We start from the raw sequence: 20,940 nt of genomic DNA on the forward strand, positions 1-20,940 counted from the left end.
TTGCCTCTGCCTGGCCCTCCTGACAAAGGCCCTGGTCATGTGGCCACGGTGCAAATGGGTGGTCACAGGTTCCGTGGACCCTGCCTCTGCCCAAACAAGGATCCCTCTCCCTTTCCCCCAGCTCCAGCCCCAGTTGCTATGGCATCAGCAAGGGCTCTGGGGCAAATAGACATGAGTCTAATTATTGCAAGAGGGGAAAGAGTTCACTTCGTCTCTTTGAGCCTTGTCTTCCTTTCCTGCAAATTGGGAGAAGAGCTGGGCATATGTTCTTTATGTACCAGTGGCGGGGTGGGGGAGGAATGGTCAGAAGCTGTAGGAAGCAGATTTCAGTTCATCTTCCAAAGACCATATGGGTGTCCTAAAAGGTAATGTGCGTCCATCAGTACAAGCTTGCAAGCAGGGCCTGGAGGGCTGGCATACCGCAGGATACTGTGGAGAAACTGCAGAGGCCTGTCCTTCCAGCCCTGAGCCTCTATGATCCTCAGGTCCAGGAGGCTCAGAAAATTCGATCCAGGAATTTTCCCCAGTGATGACCCCACTCCCAAGTGGCCTCCTGCAAAAACCGCTGATAGAAATGCAAAGTATCTTTAACCAAAACACGCTGCCAAATCCAAAAGTGCCTGGAGAAAATGAAGGTTTGAATTACAGATTATGGCCACAGGAAGAGACAGTTCAATAACTGTTACTGCTTTTAACTGGAAGGCCTGCCTGGGTAAAGAGATAAACTGCCCCACTGCTGGCCTGCTCTTGGACAAGGCCACAGAACCCGTAAGAAGAAGGAGAGGGGCATAGCTTCCCAGTCTGAACAGCTACCGGGGCAAATTACAGGAGAGCCCCCTCGGAGAAGCATAATTTTCTTTTCCGGCTGAGCCAAGGGTCGCAGGGCTGTGCAAAGTTGGTCACATATGGAAAATTGTTTCATATTAATAAACCATGAGTCCGGGGACTGCTCAAGAGCAGAGGGATGTGAAACCCTGCCCATCGGGGCACTTGCCTTCCCGTCCCCTGGCTTTGGCACCCGGGGTCATCGCAGGTTTTCTGTGGGCTTTGTTGGGTTCTCTCTTTTTTTTTTCTTTTTTGGAAATTGTGTATTTTTCCAGCAGATGATAACATTCCTGACTTGCATAAGCTAGTTGGGTTCACATTCTTTTCTCTCCTTGAATCTTCTGTTTAGCCCATTTGCAACCACAGAAATTGCAGCATAGAGAGAAGGAGGAATTGGGGCTGCATCCCAGTCCCAAGCCTCTGTGCTTGCCTGCTTTTCACTCCTGCTTGAAGCTGAGCTTCAGGATAAGAGGGGAGACCAAGACCCTCCTGCCACTAGGACTCCTCAGCCAGAACTGCTGGCATCAAGCACAGATGAGCCCAACCCAGGCAGAGCCACTGAGAGCCCAGAGACCTGCCGGCCGCTCCGCTTGGCTCCTGGAGAGGTTCCTCCTCCTCGCCCACCACCTGAATCCCACACCCTTCCTCAGTGGGAAGTCCAGGTTCTCCCCAGTGGGTGTAGGAGGGTGAGCTGCCCATCACCCCTGCCTGGCAGCCTTGGGGCTACCTCCCTGCTGACCAGCTCCCCAGCTGGTAGGGATCTGCAGCCTCTACTGTCTCTGCTCTAAGGCTCATGGATGCCAACTCATGCTCCTCTTTCACATTTTATCCATCAGAAGACAAAGGCCCAGAGGGGAAGTGGCTTGCTCCAGCTAGTGGCCGACCCATGTCTGGCTCACCCACTGAGTGGCTCAGTCCCACTCCTGTGCTTCTCTGTGCTCCACATGGGGCCGGGGAGACAGCACACACACATTAGCAAGAAAGCTGTGGGACCCCAAAGAAGAACTGGCCACTTCAGTCTGAGCCCCTCAGAAATCATGCACATTTCCCTGAGAGGCTGTCATGTCTCAAACACTCACGGAACTCCTGGTGACCTGGGTCCCCTCTCCTGCTCACACCTGGTAGATGAAGGCCCCAGCCACATCACCCACACACACTCTAATCACGTGAAATCCAAACTCTGTGGCTGGGCATGTGGGGCCCTTACCGGCCCAGCTCAAACCTACCTTCCTTTCATTCGTTTAGGACTTACTGGGCATCTGCTAGGTGCCATACAGGTTCTGGGTATGGAATGGGAATCACACAAGGTCCCTCTCCACAAGTAGCTCACAGCCTAGTGCATTAGGCAGACCCTGAAACAGATACTTAGAGCAAGTGCTGCAAGCAGCCGGTGGCGAGGCAGCGGTGGGGTGGCTGCCACTCAGCGCTTCCCCCGGGGAAGCACACTGGGCCAGCCGCTGCGTGTGCCTTATCTCACTGCTCATCATCACCCCGCAGGGAGAGCCTGTTGCAGCCTTTTGAGAACATTGCAGAGAGCCTGTCTGGGGAGGGGAATGCCTGAGCAGAGGTGTAGCAGTGAGGAAACATTAGCCAGGCAAGGGGGAAGGGTATTCCTGGTGGGGGTCATCACAGGAAGAAGCCATGTGGGAAGGCCGGAAGCTGGGAGAGACTGGGGTGGCAGAGGTGAAAGGAGGCAGGCCCAGGAGATGAGTGCAGAGATGACAGTGCCCCAGCTGCGTGCCTGTGGCCAGGGCCCCCTTCTGTGGGCCATGGCTGTTGCAGGCTCTTAGCAGAAGCTGACCCAGTTTTGACTTGCAACGTTCCCCCTCCCTCCCGCTCTGCACAGACCTCCTAATCCAGCCATGGATGCACCATCCTCATACAGGGCCTGGCACATCCCTGGCCCCCCATTGTGCTTGCCCAGGAGTGAGGGGTGAGGGGTCCGCCATGCTGGCTCTGTGGCCCCTCTGCACACGCAAAGTCCAGCCCTCACTAAGTCCCTCCCACTTCTCCCCAAGGCTCAGGCTTCATCTGGTCTGTTGCGATTTTTCCAAGGGCTTGTGCAGGCCAGGATTTATTTCTGGAAGGGCCGGGAGGGTTGGCTTCCTGCCAGAACCTCCTCTCAGCCCCCTGTCTTTACCCTCCACTTTTGTCCCTCTCTGCGCACTTGGCCTTTGTTGCCCCATCTCTTTGTTTGCGTTCTCTGGTTGACTGTAAAGCTGCAGGACGTCAGGGCTCTACCAGCGTGGTGCCCTTGGGCGGGCTAGTTAGCCTCGCTCTTGGTTTTCCCTTCTGGCAGATGGGGCTCATAATGCTTCCCTTGCAGGGTTCTTGGGAAGATTGTTGTAAACCAGACAGTAAAGTTCCTGGCCCACAGTAGACCCTTAACAAATGGTGGCTGTTTGGTGTATTCTCTGCTTCTTTCTCCCCTCTCCACCATCTTCCTTCTCTTCTCTCTTGCTACCCCTACCTTTTCCAGAGGAGCAGGAAATACTCCCCCCACCCCCAAGCCCACCTTATTAACCTTGCCCCATTTTCCTTCCTATATGTCTCTCTGCATAAGTGCATCATAACAGGCCACTGAAGTTTGCTCTTTGTTATATCTTTAAATGCCTATGTTCCCCTGTTGTTAATGTTTAAAGCATGTGAGTGGAGTACGTTCTGTGCCCAAGTGCTCCTTGGTCAGCCCGTCCTTCTCCTGGGGCAGCCCCGGGGGAGATACCCCCTCATTCAGGCACAACCTGGATGTCCTGCTCCAGGCAACTCCCCACGATGCCACCAGGGAAGAAAGGGGGTCTTCAACCCTGATTTTTTCCCTTCCCGATGCTTTGAAATACATTTATCCCAACTGGCTACATTTAAACTTGGTTTTCCAAGTGGCACAGTGCTCTGACCAACTAAACTAAGCCTCTTGTTCCTCCACTCCGTGGCCTTTTATGAACCTGCCCAGCATTAATTCCCATGCTTGTCACCGGGTAGTAAAAGTCTCTGAACTCCCCGCCACCAGGTTATCTTCATAAACAAACGCAACTCCTTTACTTAATAAGCAGAGGCCCTGCCATCCTCAGCCTGCTAAGGCACTGCGACTCGTGACACGTGCGTGAGCCTGTGCCTGCTGGCGCAAGATGAACATGCTCAGGACAGCCCTGGTCTCCCCCTTGTCACAGGCTGTGTCTTCTTTTCAGCCCCTGTCTGGGGCTCGGAGGCTGCTGATAAAGTGCTCGCTTCCCATCTACACACGCCACCCGCCGGCGGCCTCAGCAGATAGAGATAATGTTCCTGTCCTCTTTCCCCTCACAGACCACGTCTCGGTTGGAGGACTCGGGGACAGTTTTTATGAATATTTGATCAAATCCTGGTTGATGTCAGCCAAGACAGATATGGAAGCTAAAGATATGTACTACGAAGCCTTGGAGGTAAGACAGGCGCCTGAGTCTTCACGGGAAGCTGGTCATTCACCACTGTCCCTGGGTGCTGGAGGCTTGCTCCCTCCTCTGGGTGGTGAGCTGGCCAGAACAAGACAGTCCCCTGCCCAGCCGGTCGCTCAGCACACCTCATGACTGATCTCGAGCACCTTGAAATTAGGGCTGTGTTAGCATCCTCTCTTTATGGATTCAAAACCCACGCTCACGGAGGTGAAATCATGTCTGAGGTCTCACAAGCAGCAGCAGTCAGTCTGTTCAAAACCATGATGTCTGTGCTGCACTTACTGTGTCAGAGCCCAGAATACAGCCAGACAGTGGGCTGGGGGCCCCCGAAAGAGGCTGCCAAAGCAAGACCCTGAGCCGTCTCCCTGGGACCCAGAGGTGACGTAATGAGCACGTCTAAACCAGGAGGGGCCTCCTTCAGTGGAGCATCCAGCTCTGGTCCTGTTTATGCAGATGGAAACCAAGGCCCAGAGAAGGGAAGGCACTTGCTCAAAGCCACAGAGCATAGAACTAGCAGAGCTGGAGCTACAACCGGGCTTCCTAAGCCTGCCTCAAATGTTGTGCCCACTGTCCCTCCCCGTTGCTGGTCTGTCCATGGGGCGTGGAATGAACAAGGAAGGGTAGGCTGAGATGAGTCCCTCCAAAGAGTGGGAGACTTTAGGACAGAAGTGGAAGTCAGTTAGCCTGAGCTGTTGGGAAGGGGTTATGGAATCTGTCAGTCCATCAGTAGATACCTTCGAGCCCAACTAAGGAAAAGGCGCAGATCAGGCTCGGAGCCTCTTTCCCTAGTAAAGTAAGTTGAGCAGATTGGATCTACTCTGCCTCCCGTGGGCTAAGCTACCACCTTAGTCCTCTAACCTGGACTTCTTGTTTCCCCTCACCGCTTCTAAGTCAGTTCCTCAGCAGCCAGGGGAGCGGGAAATGCATGCCCCACCCACCTCACTGGCTCCTTCAGTATTTGGAATGAACCAGACTCCTCACCTTTGCCCGCTGGCCCCACTTGATCTAGACCTGCCAGTCACCTTGAACTCTCCCCTTTGCTCTCGCAGCTCCAGTCCCACCTTTCCTCAGACAAGCCAGACTCATCCCCACCTCAGGGCTTTGACTCCTCCTCTCTCCCTGGGGCACTGTCCCTCCAAGGGCTGGGTCCCACTCGCTGGTCAACTCAAATGCCACTGAAACCAGCCTTTCATAGCCTCTCTGTCACATACCCCAGACTTATTTTCATGTTCCCTTTCATCAGCATGGAAAATTATCATGTGCATATACTTGTTTACTTGTTCATTCTCTGTCTTCTCTGAATAGAATGTGAGCTAGCTATCTAGGAGCCAGGACCTTGTCTACTTATTCACCTTGTATGCCTCCCACTGAAAACAGTGCCTGGTATGTTGGAGGCATACATTACCTATTTTGTAAGCAAATAAATGCATGAATGCTAAAAGGATGGATTGGAGGGATGGGAGGATGAATGAGTGAATGGGTGGATGGGCCAGTGGGTAGGTAGATGTGGGTGAATGGATGGGTATGGATGGTGGGATGGATGAATGATCTCTAACTACCCTCTGATCACATGAATCTGGCCAGGAATGGTAGTGCTTAAAGGAAGCACATTAAAACAGGTCTCCAGAACCGTGGCTCCTTTAAACTGTGGGCGCAGTGGTGAGTTTTCCCTGCCTGGCATGGGACCTCAGTCAGGAAGCAGCTACAAGGACTCCAGTCCCAGCTGTCTGAGCCTCTGCCCTGGCCTGCAAGCCTCAGCTGAGCTTAAGCCGCAGCTGTGGCCCCTGCTGGAGGATTAGCGCTGAGCCAGTGGCAGGGTGTGCTGCCTGGAGAGGCCTTTCTGAACTTTCTGCCCTTCCTTGCAAAGTAAACCTTAAGTTAATGAGCAGCCTGGCTCCCTGCCCTCAGGCCACACTATAGTTGAGGCTTCAAGGGAAGAAATGGCCATGAATTATTTAAGCAAACTGGGAGCTTTATGGAAAACACTCGATTGAACAGGAGAGAACTTGGCTTTGCTCCCCACATTTGATCTCCCCAGTGCAGAGTCTGGGTGTCTCTGAGCCTGAGTAAAGACTGGGCTTCCGGCAAGTTTGGGGCTTTGAAGAATGTTCTGGTGATTCTCAACCTTGTCCACATGTTCAGAATCACCTGGAGAGCTATAAAATCCCAATGCCCCAGAACCTCGAGGCTGGGCCTGGGGAACGGCTTTGAACCCTGCCCGGTCCCAGTGTAGAGGTTAGACCAGTATCCGGCCAGGGTGGGCTCAGGGGCTTTAGACAGGCTGATTGGGCACACTTACGGGAGTCAGGGGAAGCGGGACAAGAACAGGAGAGGCTCTGTCACTGTGGCCTCTGCCAGCAGGCACATTGACAGCCTTCATCTTATGGGTGATGAAACTGAGGCTCAGAAAGGCCCGGGGTCACACAGCAGCTGGTGTCAGAGCCAGGGCACAAACACAGGCTGATGACTCCAGATCCAGTGCTCCGGCCTCACCTTACCAGCTGCCAAATCACAGAAGAGCCTGGAAGCCCCTCTTGGGAGTGCGCAGATGGGTCCCCTTCGGGAGGCAAAGGGAGCCAGAGGCCAATAGCCTCACAATCATCCCAGGAATTATTCCCATTTTACAGATAAGGAAAGGGAATCTTCAGAAAAGTGAAATCATTTGCCCCAAGTCAACCAGCCCTCAAATTGCAGAGCTGGGATTCAAACCCAGGTCTCTGGCTCTACCCTCAGCTGTTTCCTGTCTCTCACCAGGATTTAAGCCTTTTTACCAGTTGGTTGTCAGCCTATGCTGTCTTGAATTTTGCTTAGGATTTTAGAAAAACTTGCCTTTTTATCTTTGCATCTGCTTATGTCAATTGTTTTCTCAAAGAGAGATACTCTATCATCTCCTCTTTAGCACAATTACTCAGCTTAGGGTTAACGCTGAGGGAAATATAAGAGGCAGTCTTGAAGGTGCAGATTTCCAGCTATGCACAAGGCTCCCTGGGATCCGCCCCAGAGGCCTGTGCTCCCTCCCAGGAGTTGGCAACAGGTCACCGAACCAGATTTCTGCGACTGGACTAACCCTGCCACCTGGCCCCCCACCTGCAGCCTAGTGATACCGAACAGCTGCCACAGACCCTGCTCTCCACCCAGGGCCAGGGCCCAGCCCAGAGCAGACCCAGCCCAGCAGGGGGCAGCTCTCCAGGCCTCCTCAGTGCTCCTGCCCACAGGGAACAGATGCCCGGGGCTCATCACAGCCTCTGCTGCCCACCTGCTGCTCTGCGAGGCTCCTGCAGACAGCCCACCAGCCCAGGCCACACAGGAGAAGGAAAGGAAAGAACAGATTAAAGAGTGGATGTTGTTTGGGCACCTTCTGTGTGCCAGGCCCTGGCTGGAGATTAGTGGTGGTGGCTTCTGCCGCCACACAGCACTCAGAGTCCTGGGAGGGAAGCAGACACTCCACAGAAAATACACCAATCCATATACACAAAGTGGGAATAGCACCACATAGCATGATAACAGTAGTAGAGTAGCGGGGTGGCAGTGGCTATTAGGGTGTCCTCTCCAAGGGAGTGCACCCTGGAGGAGGCCCAGAGGCCGAGCTGGAGGAGCAGAGCTGGGGCAGGAGCATGCAGGGAGAAGCGGCAGTCAGTGCAGGAGGGGAGAAACGCAGCTTCCTGAACGTTACGGGGGCAGACCCGCTCTGACCTTACTGTGCTAAGTAGAACTCCCCTCCCCAAGCTTTTTCCTGTCTCATCCCCTCGATTTGTTTCATTTGAAATGCTGATCACAAATCATAGCTCTTGCATGTTTTGATTTTGCTGGAAAGTCTGCCCTAATGGGGGAGCTCCCCGAGGCAGGGTCCTGGCACATCTTCAGGGGCTGTGTTCCCTGCACCAAGCGTGGCGCTGGCACCAAGGAGGGGCTCACAAAATGTGCGATGCGGGGAGGGGTGCATGAATGAAAAGAGGCCGGTGTGGCTGCAGCAGGGGCATGAGGAGGGAGGGCAGGGGACAGACTGGAGAGGAGCTGTAAGCCAGCAGCTACCAAGGACCCTGTCTGGGCTGGGAAAAATGCTAAACTCTGCAGAGACATCTCATTTAATCCTCACAACCCTATGAAGTGGTTCATGCTCTTATCCCTATTTTGTACATGAGGCAGTTGAGGCCCGGATAGAACATAGAACTTGCCCAGTGTTACACAGCTTGGGACTGGTGGAGATGGGGTTTGAAGCCAAGGAGTCTGCACCCGGGAGCCCTGTCTGTGCTGTCAGGTTACATCTCAAGGTCCAGATCAGGGAGTCTCAGAGGGCCTGCTGGACTTGCCTCTGAGCACTTGGAACTCCTGGAAGGGTGTTGAGCAGGCACGAGACGCAGTCCAGCTCATAGTCCAGAGTGCAGAGACCCCTGGAGAACAGATGGGTAGAGCTAAACCAGGACCCATGGGACCATCAAGTCCATCCAGCCTTGCAAGCTCTGTGGGTGGCTGCTGCCATCTCCCTGGTCTCCAGGGCTCCCAGGGACTGAGAGGAAGTTGGTGGTGTGATGGCCTGAAATCTACAACGCCCAATATCCTGGGAGTCTTTACCAGCAGCATCACCTCCCAAGGGAGCAGGGGAGAGCTCACAAAGCCCCTTGCCACCAAAGGGCAGCTGTCAGAGCAGTGCTTGGGCATCGGGGGTCCTTGTCCCAATCCTGGTTGGCTGGGTGGCCTGGGACAAGCCTTCGACCCCTCTTTCTGTAGATGGCCTGGCTAGTTGTGAGCATTAAATGGGAAGGTGTGTGATAAGGGTCTTTACAGAGCAACTCCATTCTCTGCAGGTCCTTTTTGAGAATCTGATCAAATATATGGACCCTCTTCCCATGAAAATGCATATACACAAAGGTATCACATACAATTTCAGGGGTATTCTGGACTGCCTGAGGTCCATCCACAGGCAACTGGCTTCAGGTTAAGATTCCCTGACAGAGGATATAATGGAAGATGAAATTTTTTTTAATATATATATTTTTAAGTTTTGTATATAGGAGATTTAAAAGTCTGTATAAGGGAATCAGCCTGGGGAGTTGTCTTGTGTCCAAGCCCCCAGCAGGCAGCAAGCCTCAGCTGGGCTGGGCAAGAGGCAGAACCTCCCAGTGGCCCCATCAGAGAAGGCTGCCAGCCGAGGTCAAGGGCCTCCTTTCCCTTTGGACGGCAGGAGCAGCAGAGCTGCGTTTGCTGCCATCTCCAAAATATTCATCGTCTGTCCTCTTCCCCTCCCTTCTCTGTACTCCCCCACGCCCCTTTCCCTGTCCAATTCCCACTTTGCTCCCAGGCAATAGAGACCCACTTGCTGAATGTCTCTCCTGGGGGGCTGACCTACATTGCTGAGTGGCGAGGGGGGATTCTGGACCACAAGATGGGGCATCTGGCCTGTTTCGCCGGGGGCATGATTGCCCTCGGCGCTGCGGATGCCAAGGAAGAAAAGAAGGCCCACTACAGAGAGCTCGCAGCCCAGATCACCAAGACGTGCCACGAATCGTACGCCCGCTCAGGTAACCCTGCAAGGGGAAGGGAAAGCAGGAGAGATTGAGGCTAGACACCAGGAAGACCTGGAAAGCCCAACAGATGGCAGTGAGTGAAAGGAACATATTTTTTTAGGGCCTTCTCACGGTGGAAGTTAGGTAGAATTTGAACAGAGAATGTACTGTCTGCATGGTGAAATGGTGCCCTAGAGGAAAGGGAAGAGTGAAGATGCAGTGAGCACTGTGTGTGTACCAGGCGTTGGCCAGCACCTGACACATCAGCGCCGAACCGCACAACACAGATGAGGAAACTGAGGTTCAGAGATGACGTGGCCAAGGGCCCAGGTGAGGAGCCCAGAGCGGAGGCTCCTCCAGCCCCCGAGGCAGGCACTTGGCTTCCCAAGCCTGGCATATTCCTTCTCCCTGAGCCTCTGCCCCCAGACAGGCCTCTGCCTTTCCTCCCTGGCACCCACTATTTAGGGGGTCTCACCACCTCCTGGCACCACCCTATTTACACACTCTTTGATCCAAGACCACCAGAAAGCTCGAGAGCTCCTGGACCATCCCCACCTCACTGCAGAGTCATCCGATGCTAGAGTCAGAAGTTGCCTGAGAGAACATGAGCCCGACTCCTCATGGTAAACACAGGGAACTAAGCCCAGAGCTGGGAAGTGACCCAGCCAAAGTCACACGACATGTGAGGAGCTAAGCCAGGGCAGACCTCGGTCTCTGGCGCCTAGCTCCAACCGCATGCTGCCTTTCTAAAAGTGCCCCTCAGAAAAACCCCCAAGGCCCCAGGCGGTGCCCACTGCTCAGGGTCCAATCCCAGTCTTGGTGGAGGAGAGAACCTAAGATTGGCAATAAAAATTCCTGGCTCAAGTGCCACTCTGCCACTTACCAGCTGGGTGGTCTCCGTTTTGTCATCTGTTCAATGGGAACAGCACTGGTCTCCCAGAGTGATGCCAGCTGCCTTCAGCCAGCAGCACGGGAGGCGTTTGCTAGCAGTCCACCAAAAACGTGTCTGTGACCACCCCAGTCGAATCTTCTGGAGCTGTTCTCGGGAAGCCAGTGATTCACAATGGGTCCTCAAAACTGATCCTCAATTCCCTTCAGAGAGCTCTCTCTGCCAGTGCTATAAACAAACAGGAAATCTCAGGAATAATCAAAAGCTTACTATTTGTCTGGGACAATCAGCCCAGACCATAAAAGACAGTCCGCTTAATAGAGCGTATTGTTCCAGCCAGCTCAGCTCGCCTGCGGACGGCTGCAGCAGTCGCTCTTGCCCTCGCCCCATTAGCAGCTTGGCAAAACATGGGCTTCTGGTGGCCAGGGGCAGCTTTACCGTTTGAGGAGACCAGAGGGGCTGGAGTCTAGCTGATTCCTCTTCCATGAAGCCCTCCGTGGAAGAGTAGGATGTCCTGAAAATCTCCTTGCTCGAGGAAAAGCAACCCAGGGCCTCTCAGGGTCCTGAACCCTAATGAGAGGAGAGAGGGGACACATTAGGACCTGAACTGGGCATGCAGCTGACCTTGACAGGATGTTCAGGCATCAGAGGGGGAAGATCTGACCCCTACACTCTATATTTTGGACCCAGAGAGTCAAATCCAGGAAGGAGAGAGCACACAGCCCAGACAAAGGACATCAGGCAGATCCAGGGTCACATCCCAGCTCAGTCACAGCTCACTGTGTTACCTTGGACACATTACTTAGCCTCTCTGATCCTCAGTTTCCGATGCATGAGAGAGGGATACTATCTATCCAAGAAAAAAAATTTTTTTCTAATGATTGAAACAACGTATATAAAGCACCCAGCACAGCCTTGAAATCATAAATGGTGGCTGCAGTGGTGGTTAAAATTGTGTTCACATAGAAAATAGGAGGCAACAAATTATCCAAAAACAGAAAAACAAACCAATGACAACCACAAAATCCAGACCTCCTCAGGCTTCCTTTAGTCAGCTGCCTCCCGCCAAGTATGTGCCCCTCATCCCCCCTCAGCTGTCTCCCAAACTGTCAGCACTGGACGGCTGGTTCTGAGAGCCAGCCTGCTTTCAGTACAAGCAGTTCTCTAAGAAAGGGGGTCTGTGGAGAAGTATTATTGCATATTGGCATTTAAAGGATCTGATAACTCCTGCAGACAGGAGACTATTTCCTTTGTTTAGCCCACTGTTCCCCAAATGCATTTAAACCTGAAACCCTTTCTTGGGTGAGCTTTGGTTAACATCTTAGAGCTAATGTCTCAAAATACACAGTTGGGGAACAACACCCAAATCATTGTCACCCCAGGTAGTTTATTTCAATTTCAGAATCTAAGACTGCAAAATTTTTGAGGCCTCAAGGTCTTGCTTTGGCCAGCCTAGGCCAAGACGAGAGCTGTGCATCTGCCAGGCTCAGCCTCATTGGGAAATCTAGACAGGGCCTACCCCACACCAGTCTTATCACCAGCCACCATCCTGCCAGGGTGTCCAGGCAACTAAGATCTCTCCTGGGGCAAGTGGATCCTAACCAGCAGGAGGTAGGAGGTCTGACCCAGGCCCTCTGGTTGGTCATTCCCACAGATACCAAACTGGGGCCTGAGGCCTTCTGGTTTAACTCTGGCAGAGAGGCAGTGGCCACGCAGCTGAGCGAGAGCTACTATATCCTCCGGCCTGAGGTGGTGGAGAGCTACATGTACTTGTGGCGACAGACCCGCGACCCCATCTACAGGGAGTGGGGCTGGGAAGTGGTGATGGTGAGTGGGCCGGGGGGAGGTGGGGGATCAGCTGGATGGCAGGTGCCCCTGAGAATTCAGTCAGGATCCAACACCCCCTCCCACCCCCCAGCTCACGCACTAAGGGCAGTCAAGCCAGGCTGTTGTCTGACTGAGGTTCAGAATACAAAGGGTCGAGGTGTGGTTGCAGAGCCCTGATCCCCAGCTGGGCAGAAGCAGGCCAGGAAAGAGGGTTCTGAGAACACCTAGCCTTTGGGGCCTGGGCCCAGTGCCAGCCAGCTTACAGGGCCAAGGGCAGAGCAGCAGCCAGAGGAGGCCCAGAGCACATGGGTCACTACCTGACCCTGAGGCCTAGACAGATGGCTTTAGATTTCTCAGACAGGAACTGGCTGCCAGGCCAGCAGCTCACCTCCCTCCTCTCACCAAAGCCAGCCCAGCCCTGGGCAGCCCCATCCTCTCTACTAGTCCTTTGTCCCCAACCTCCTAGTGGGAAATCACATGGCCCTCTTTGGGGTGGTGTCAAAAGCAGGTATGGAGACTCTAGAAGGTTCTTTGATGGATGCTGAGCATTCTCTGTTCCTTCCCTCTTCCCCATTACTCTCCGGAGGACCCACTGCTTCCGGAGGCACAGACTGCCTCGGCGCGAGCCACGCCCAGAGCACGTGGTTCTGTGGTCAGAGTCCCCGCACATCCCAGAAGGCTCTGGTTCTTGACCACTGAAGCCAAGTGGTCTGTGCTCTCAGGTCCAGCCCACAGATTTCTCAGTGGGTAAAAAGTGCATTTGTATTCAAAGGCAGATAGCCCATGGCCCACCCTTCTCTGGCCCAGGGAGCACATCTCCACAGGGAATCCCTTGCATAGGCCAAGCCTAGTCTCCAAATCCCAGTCCAGCAGCACGTCCGCCTGCCCACCACTGTGGCAAGTCTGTCAGATCAGTCTAGTTCCCTGAAAGGCAAAAAGAAGGGTCCTCTGAGTTCAACCCAGGAAAAGAGCTCAGGGCAGGCAGCCCAAGGGGACTAAGCACCCAGAGGAGGGCCCAGGGAGTGCGGCCCCTCCAGCCTGGTGGTAGGGCAGCTGACCCCTGAAATAATAATTTGGCCTCATGCTTCCACAAACGCCAGGGATCCCCAGCCGAGGGCTCCAGGGCCTGCCTGTTGGCGAGCTGGCAGTCTTGCGGGGCCTCCCCTCTCCCCACACCATGGTTGCCTTCCTTTTCTTCAGGCCTTGGAGAAATACTGCCGAACGGAAGCCGGGTTCTCCGGGATCCAGGACGTGTACAACAGCATTCCCAACCACGACAACAAGCAGCAGACGTTCTTTCTGGCGGAGACACTAAAGTGAGTCGGGCCTGGCCAGTGTTCTTTGCAGAGGCAACTCAGGCTCTTCTTTCAGATGGGGAAGTGGGCAGGGGGTGCCAGCAGCCCTGCCCTTCACCAGTGCCCAGCTTCTGCCTTCACAGGTGGCCCTGCGTGGGGAGGGGCTTGGGGTCTGGGGCGTGTGCCCTCAGAGGGCGAGGCTGGGTTGGAGCCCACCTGAATGTTAGCTGATGATCAGTTCTTGTCTTTAAGCTGCCCCCTCAGGTTACTTAGTTCTCTGAAACCGTGTCCTCTTGTGTGAAGCAGGAATAGCGGCGATGATGTCATGCCGGACACTGCTGCCAACTCTCCCTCTGTAGTTTTGCGGCTGCGCCACTCCCTCGCTTCCTTGGGGTGGGGGTTGGCCACCCCATTTCCTTGCTCTTCCCCAAAGCAATCCCTGCATGCTTTAACCCTTTAGGATGGATTAGAATGCTCTGCTCCTTCCAGTAAAAAAACAACCCATGGCTTGGGAAGCTGGAGTTGTGGAGACACAGATCCCTGTTCACTTCAGTGCTCTAACATCTGCTTGAGTACCGTGTCTCCTGGGGGCACTTAAGGGAGCAGCCCAAAAGTTTGGGCTGGTGCAGTACTCAGGCTAGCCTGTAAAGAATGGAGAACCTAGGCCACAGGGGTCTTAGCAGGGCTCACATGCAAGGCCAGGTGGGGCAAGTACCTGAGGGAGGCCGGTGGGGGATGAGGTAACAGAGTGAGGGCTGAGGGCAGAGCCAGGACTGAACTAGTTCTGTCTGCCCCAAAGCTCACTGCTCTTAGAGCCCACAGCTCCTCCCCAGGACCAGCCCGCTAAGAGATCTGGGATCTCAGACCCCCTGCATCCTTGGCCACAAGCCCATCACAGAGGTCTCAGACTCATTCCCAGGCACCCCTGGTCCCCAGAGCACTGATAGGCTGTGTCTTGCTTCTCCCCTGCCTGGGGCACAGGTATCTCTATCTTCTGTTCTCTGAAGATGACACGCTCTCCCTAGAAGACTGGGTGTTCAACACAGAGGCCCACCCGCTCCCCGTGAACCACTCGGACAGCTCCAGCAGGGCCGGGGGCCAGCTCTGACCCGTCTCCCTGCTGCGTCCAGGGCCCCTGCAGCGTTGCCTTGCCTTTTCAGGATTTGGGGCTGTTCTCAAAGGGATTGGGAATGTAGGCCCCATTCCAGGCAGAACCAGGGCAGATGTGTCAGACAAGCCACTTCTTTTCCTCTGTGAGGAGACAGGACATGGAGACGTAGCGCTGTCACACCAGGCCCACACATTCCTTTCTATGGAGAATTTCTATGAAACCCACTCACTTGCCATTCCAGGGCCAAATGACTGGAGATTTGCATATTGACCCCAGGTATTTGATTCACTTCTTTTCATTGTTTATTGTTTTTGTTTTTGCTTGATTTTGCTTTTTTCTACATTTGTGTTTTATCACAAATTAGAAATACAATTCCCAAATCATGTGCTTTCAAAAACTATGTCATCCTGATAAACTAAACCCTAAAGTATGTGCACACACCCACAAACCTGGACCCCGTTTTCCATATTTCAAATGCCTTTTACCCAACATTTACTATATGTTCAACTACGTCATTTACCTTATAATTTGCGGAGGGGTTCCCTTTGATTTGGGCCTAAGTGTTATGAATCACTGGTGTTGTTTTCATTATTGTAATGGAAAAATATGTAAACTTACAAATAAAAGAGTTATTGAATAAGAAATACAATGGGGTTCATTACACATCAGTGACTCCTGGAAAAATCATTGCCATCGTCAGAAAGAAGATTCAAACAGTAGTTGATTTCAGATATAATTCAGTAAAGGCTCCAGGAACTTCTATTACCTTCCTTTAAATTGGTCCTAATATATTCAGGAAGGGTGAGGCCAATCCTTGAAATTGGATATTTATACTTAGGCAGAGGTTTGGAAGAGACCCAGAGAGGGGCAGCAACTTGCCTGAAGTCACAGCCAGTAAAGCAGAGGTGAGCCCAGCCCGCCCCCATCCTGTGTTTGCGCTGCACGTACTGGGTGGTGCCTGCCAGGGAGCAGACCAGAGCTAGATCCTGGGACCCAGCTGTGAGTGCAACAGTCATGAGGCAGGCCCTCGGGGAGCATACAGTCAAGGGGAGAGACAGACCCTAAAGTAAACCGACAGCTCAGTACCGTGGCCACAAGTTATGTGAGAGGCTACGAAGGAGACAAGCAGGGCCAGGGTGCTCATGGCTGGGACCTATCTTAGGGGACCAAGGAGAGCCTCTCCAACAGATGATTTTCAAGCTGGGACCTAGAAGATAAGAAAGAAAAGTAGGAAGAATATCCCACAGATCCACTCTCTAAGGTGACCGTCACCTGCTTCCCAGGGAGGAGGCCATTCTGCAGAGCAAGTTCAGGTCCTAGCAGTGAAGTGAGAGCTTTCCTCCCCTCCCACCTCAGCCCTCTGCAGCTTGTCCACACAGCTGGCTTCACAGGACAATTTTGAGGCCTTCCCCAGGCTCCACAGCTTCACTTTGACTCTGTCATAAACTTAAATAGCTCCTGGGGTGTTGAGGCCCTAGGCAAGTGTCCTGGCTTTCAGTCCCCACCGTGTCAACCTGGACAGGTCACCTCACCTCTCAGGGTCACTCTTTTCCATCAGGCAGAGGGTGGAACCCCCACCTAACAAGGTTGCTGTGAGAATAAATGAGATGCTGCTCATGCTCTAGTGGTGTGGGAAGTGTTCTGGAAATTCAGATGCTTCCAGCATCTTCTTAAGCAGAACTATAGGTGAGCTGTCCATGTAGCAGGGGCCCTGGTGTTTGGTGAAAAAGTCATTACCTGAACCCAGCACATCACTTCACTCTTGACAAGCACCAGGAAAGTGCAGCTTCAGCCACCTGCCTGTGCCAATTCATTTAAAGAGAAGAAGAACCCAGTACACCAACATTATAAAAGGTTAGGTACAATCTTTATGCTAAGCAGAAAAAAATCATTCACCATGCTACCCTCCAGAAAGGATACTGTTATATTTTCTCCTAGCTCTTTTTCTATCAATGTACTGAATAAATTTATTTTGCAAACATGGTATCATGCTCTGCATTGTTTTGTTATAATCTGCTTTTGCACTTAGCTCTACACAGAACATCTTTCAACAAATGCACGTCGACCTCATCGCTGTGCCTGGTTGTGTATGCTATTCATGCTTTCTGGATCTAAGCCTTCTTGCTGGGCACCTGGGTTTGTGTCAGTTTGAGGTCTTACTTACAAGTAATAGAAACTGCTTAACACACACACATGCATTAAAAAATGTATTGAAATACCTGGGAGGGGACATGGAATCTCAGGAGAGTGAACAGCCGGACGTCATGAAGGATTAGGAAGAGGATTTGGCCAGGGATCCAGGCTACAAGACCCAGGGAGCAGCCTCCCAGGGACCACCAACAGGACGGGTGAATGAATACAAGTTTTCCAGATCCTACTTTGTCTCCCGTCAAGGAAGTGAGGAGCTAATTGGGCTTGCCTGGGTCACGTGCTGCCAAGTGGGGGCGGGACATCTTGACTGACAGAGCCACCAAGACTATACTAAGGGCAATGACAGGCTGTTCCCTGGAGAAAAGATGAGGTTTGCTCCCAAAATAATGGAACTGTGTGCTGGCTAGCCAAAGGCAGCGGGACTGTTTGCAGGTTTTGCTTTGACTTTCTCTGCTATTATAAGGAGGGACACGGACGCGTACTTGACGGCCCCTCCTTTCCCTCTTGTCCAAGTCCTTCGAGTCAACTCTTGGAAAGTCTCCCCACTGCAGAGCCACCTGGCAGTTCCCCAAGGCCCTGGGCTCCCTGCTGGGCCCGTGTCACTGTCCCCTCCTCTCCCCCTGGCATTCTTGTCTTCTGCATTATCACTGGGAGCAAGTTGTAAAGTATTTTAAAATTCGTCCTCCAGGAGGGTCCTTGCAAGTGAAGAATATCATCCTTTTGGCAACTTAACTCCATTCCAGGGATAAAAATAAGCCCCAAGAGGGGCTGAGAGGAGAAGAAATTAAGAGACGAGTCATCCTCCCTGAAGGAGGAGCCACAGCATCTAAGCTCCCACCCATTCCCTGAAGCAAACAAACCCCTCACTCCCCAGCCAGGGGTCCCACATGCTGCCAGTATCACCGTTAACCTCGCGCTTTTCCTGGCTGCGGACGGAACCACCCTTTACACCCGTTTTCTTCACAGATGCGCTTGATGCTGGTTCCTTCCCAGAGCGCTTCATCAGCACCTGACTCCAGGCACCGAGGCCTGCGAAGCAGCCCACCCTGTGGAAGGGGGACATAGTCCTTTCCAGGATGTCTACTTTAAACCACCGTATGCTTGTTCAGGCTGACTTTCTGCATCACAATGTGTCTTTAGCAATTTGTAAAGTTCAAAAACCAAATACACTGGAGAGAAAAAAACAGAAACAGAAAATCTGATTTAAAGGCAGCATCTGTGAAATCCAAGATGACTCTCAGTTCTGTTCCCTTTGCTTTGGGGAGGCGACCTCATCATGCTTTGAGGTGCTGGTGCTGGGCACAGGCCAGCTGCTCCCAGCTACCCACAGGGGGTCTGCCCTTGGAAACATGCTCATTGATCATGTGGCACAGAGACACAGCCCTCTGTGACTAACGCTTAATCACACACTACTGGGGGGACGGGATGCTGATGCTATTTTTTTGTATCTAAAAATATTTGTTTGGTTCCCTATATTTAGAACAATATTTTGATCCTGCTCAGTCTGTCTCTTAGTCAGAGCTTCTCAAACGTGCACCTGAATCACCTGGAGATCTTGTTGAAGCACAGGGTCGTATTCAGTAAGCCTGGTGTTTCTAACAAGCTCCCAGGAGACGCCGATGCTGCCGGTCCTCAGACCTCACTTTGAGTAGCAAGGCCTCAGTTAATGGCCACTCCCTTGGGTTCTACCCTTTATTTGCTTCCCTGGAGTTGTAACCTCTCCAGCGTACAGCAAAGGGGCTCAGGTGTTGGGATGGCATCTATAGATACCTTGGCTGCAGACAAAGCTACCTCAGAACAGGTGTGTCTATCACCTGCATCAGCAGCTCGCCCCCCTTCCAGGGCAGTCAGGATAAGACAGGAGCAGCTCTCAGAGGGCTTAGAACAATGCTGTCCAGTAGAACTTTGTGCAATGATGGAAGTGTTCCACTCTGTGCTCTCTCTCCAGTTGAGTAGCCACATGTGGATGCTTGAGCACTTAAAATGCAGCAAGTGCAGCTGAGGAACTAAGTTTGTAATTTTTTTCATTGTAATTAAATGTGAATAGCCCTATGTGGTTACTGGCTGCCATTTTGAACAGTGTAGTCTTAGAATTTAGAAAGCCAGTCCTCTGCTCACTGACTCCCTGCCACCTGGACCCTCTACCACCTGCATTATTACAAAAGTAATCTTAGCACAAAACATATTGTTTGGGGACTTGAGGAGTCCCTTGAACATACCTGGTTATTTTTATACTCATTCCAGCCTCTGTTTTCTGTGAAATCCTGTGTTTTTTATTTTGTTTTGTTTTGTTCTGTTATCTGCAGAAGATAAGAAAGGCAGAGTGACAGGACAGGAGATGATAAGCACAGACTGAAACCCATGGACCTGGGTTCCACTATGCTCTGCCCTTTTCCCTGAGCTGTGCGACCTTGGACAAGCACCCTAACCTCTCTGAACATTGCCTGCCTGCGTTTCCATCTATGGAAAGGGAGGGTGATTTCAAGAGTTAATCGAGCTCCCCAGTGTAGGAATACAATACATACAGTGATGATTGTTATCGTTATCATGTGAAGCCCTTTGTAAACTATAAAAACTTGCATAAACGTGAGGCAAAACACTGCTGTCAAAAATTCTTTTTTTTTTAAACAAAATGCTCTGAAACTTGGAGGAAACTACATCAACCAGGCCCAGGAGACAGAGCAAACTCTCAAAGCAATAAATCTGAACATTTTCTGCTTTTCGCATTGAGCAAGCATTTTGCCGTTAGCCCTGAATCTACTAAATTGGGAAATTGGGTTGAAGATTCATTGGCTGTCCAGGGGATTCCAGAGGCTTCCTGGTTGAGGGGGCTGCTTAGGCAGGGTGGAGGGCTGGAGGAAGATGTTGAGGGCTTTCCCAGGAATCTGACTCTGCTTTGGGGGATGACTGAGGTCCGATTCTTCTCTTCTCTTCATGAAGTCCCTAAGGAATCCTTGCTACAATTTTGGAAGGGAGGTGAATATATTTACAGAGGAGGAAGCTGAGGCCCATAGAGGCCTGCTCAGGTCTGACAGCTGTTCCCAGCCTCTGGGTGGCCCTGTGGAGGCCCACAGTGGTCTCCCCACCATTCCCCACTCCCTTCAGCTCCCCCATCCTCACGCAAATGACCCCAGGTCTAGGGCGACCCTCATCCTCTCACATGTGCCCATGACAGCTTAGTCCTTAACCAGTGGTTCCAGCATATCCATTAGCAAGCACTACCCCCTCTGCTCTCAAAACTATCCCACTTTGGATAACAAATTATGTGCCCTTCCTGGTCTAAGTGAAAAGAGTGATGTCAGATCCTTCTCCCAGAGCCTTCAGTATTTTGGAGAATAGTAAAACCCAATCCATAGAAACATGCAAATAGCCCAGAGATTCTTTCCTTTAAAAAACAAAACTGCCTATGTTCTCACATACTTCTGTGCCTTTCTAAACCTATGCTTCTTGTCTGGTCTCTGCTTCCCAGGTGTGCCTACCAAACTCCTTTTCTTCTTCAAGGCAGCTCTCAATGTCACCTCTTCCAGGAAGCCTTCCCTGACCTCTTCCTGCCACTCCCTTGACACAGGCTTAAAATTCCTTTTCCTGGACTCCCACCATGCTTGGGGCAGACACAGATTTGCATGACCCTCTCCACACTAGACTGAGGGCTCCAAGATCACAGTGACTTATCCTCACCTTTGTGTCCCCAACACATCATACACCACAATACATGTGTTGGATGTTCAGGGATTAATCATCCACTTGCCTCCCACAAGTTCCAGCCGGTTGAGAATGCACACAAGGAACCAGGTGGGGAAAACGATAATCTGTTTTATTGCAGGGTCTCTGGAGGCTGTCCTAGTCTGTGGACTGACTGCAGATTCCAGAAAGTGTGTACAAGGGGAGAGGGGAAGCTCTTTCCACTTAG

The 20,940-nt window shown here is 52.2% G+C and overlaps 1 protein-coding gene and 1 long non-coding RNA gene across 4 annotated transcripts in view; one reads left to right on the top strand and one right to left on the bottom strand.

Annotated features, from left to right (window-relative positions):
* The window catches only part of MAN1C1 (mannosidase alpha class 1C member 1), a 148,983-nt gene extending 132,120 nt beyond the window's left edge, over window positions 1-16,863 (top strand). For 2 of the 3 annotated variants that reach the window (XM_037017791.2, XM_037017790.2), the window contains 5 exons: window positions 4,126-4,241; window positions 9,553-9,772; window positions 12,301-12,473; window positions 13,674-13,789; window positions 14,750-16,863. In XM_037017791.2, coding sequence (XP_036873686.1) covers window positions 4,126-4,241; window positions 9,553-9,772; window positions 12,301-12,473; window positions 13,674-13,789; window positions 14,750-14,876 — 752 coding nt within the window. In that variant the 3' untranslated portion in view covers window positions 14,877-16,863. The remainder of the gene's footprint in view (window positions 1-4,125; window positions 4,242-9,552; window positions 9,773-12,300; window positions 12,474-13,673; window positions 13,790-14,749) is intronic. The other variant, XM_037017792.2, reaches the window with a different exon arrangement.
* Window positions 10,146-19,339, bottom strand: LOC118972335 (uncharacterized). The gene is made up of 3 exons (XR_005061242.2): window positions 17,099-19,339; window positions 11,085-11,216; window positions 10,146-10,874 (listed from the first exon to the last, which is right to left on the bottom strand). It is a non-coding gene; the product is annotated as an uncharacterized lncRNA (long non-coding RNA).
* Between the last annotated feature and the right edge of the window lie 1,601 nt (window positions 19,340-20,940).

Source organism: Manis javanica, chromosome 4 (genome assembly GCF_040802235.1).
Source record: "Manis javanica isolate MJ-LG chromosome 4, MJ_LKY, whole genome shotgun sequence".
NCBI classification, from domain to species: Eukaryota; Metazoa; Chordata; class Mammalia; order Pholidota; family Manidae; genus Manis; species Manis javanica.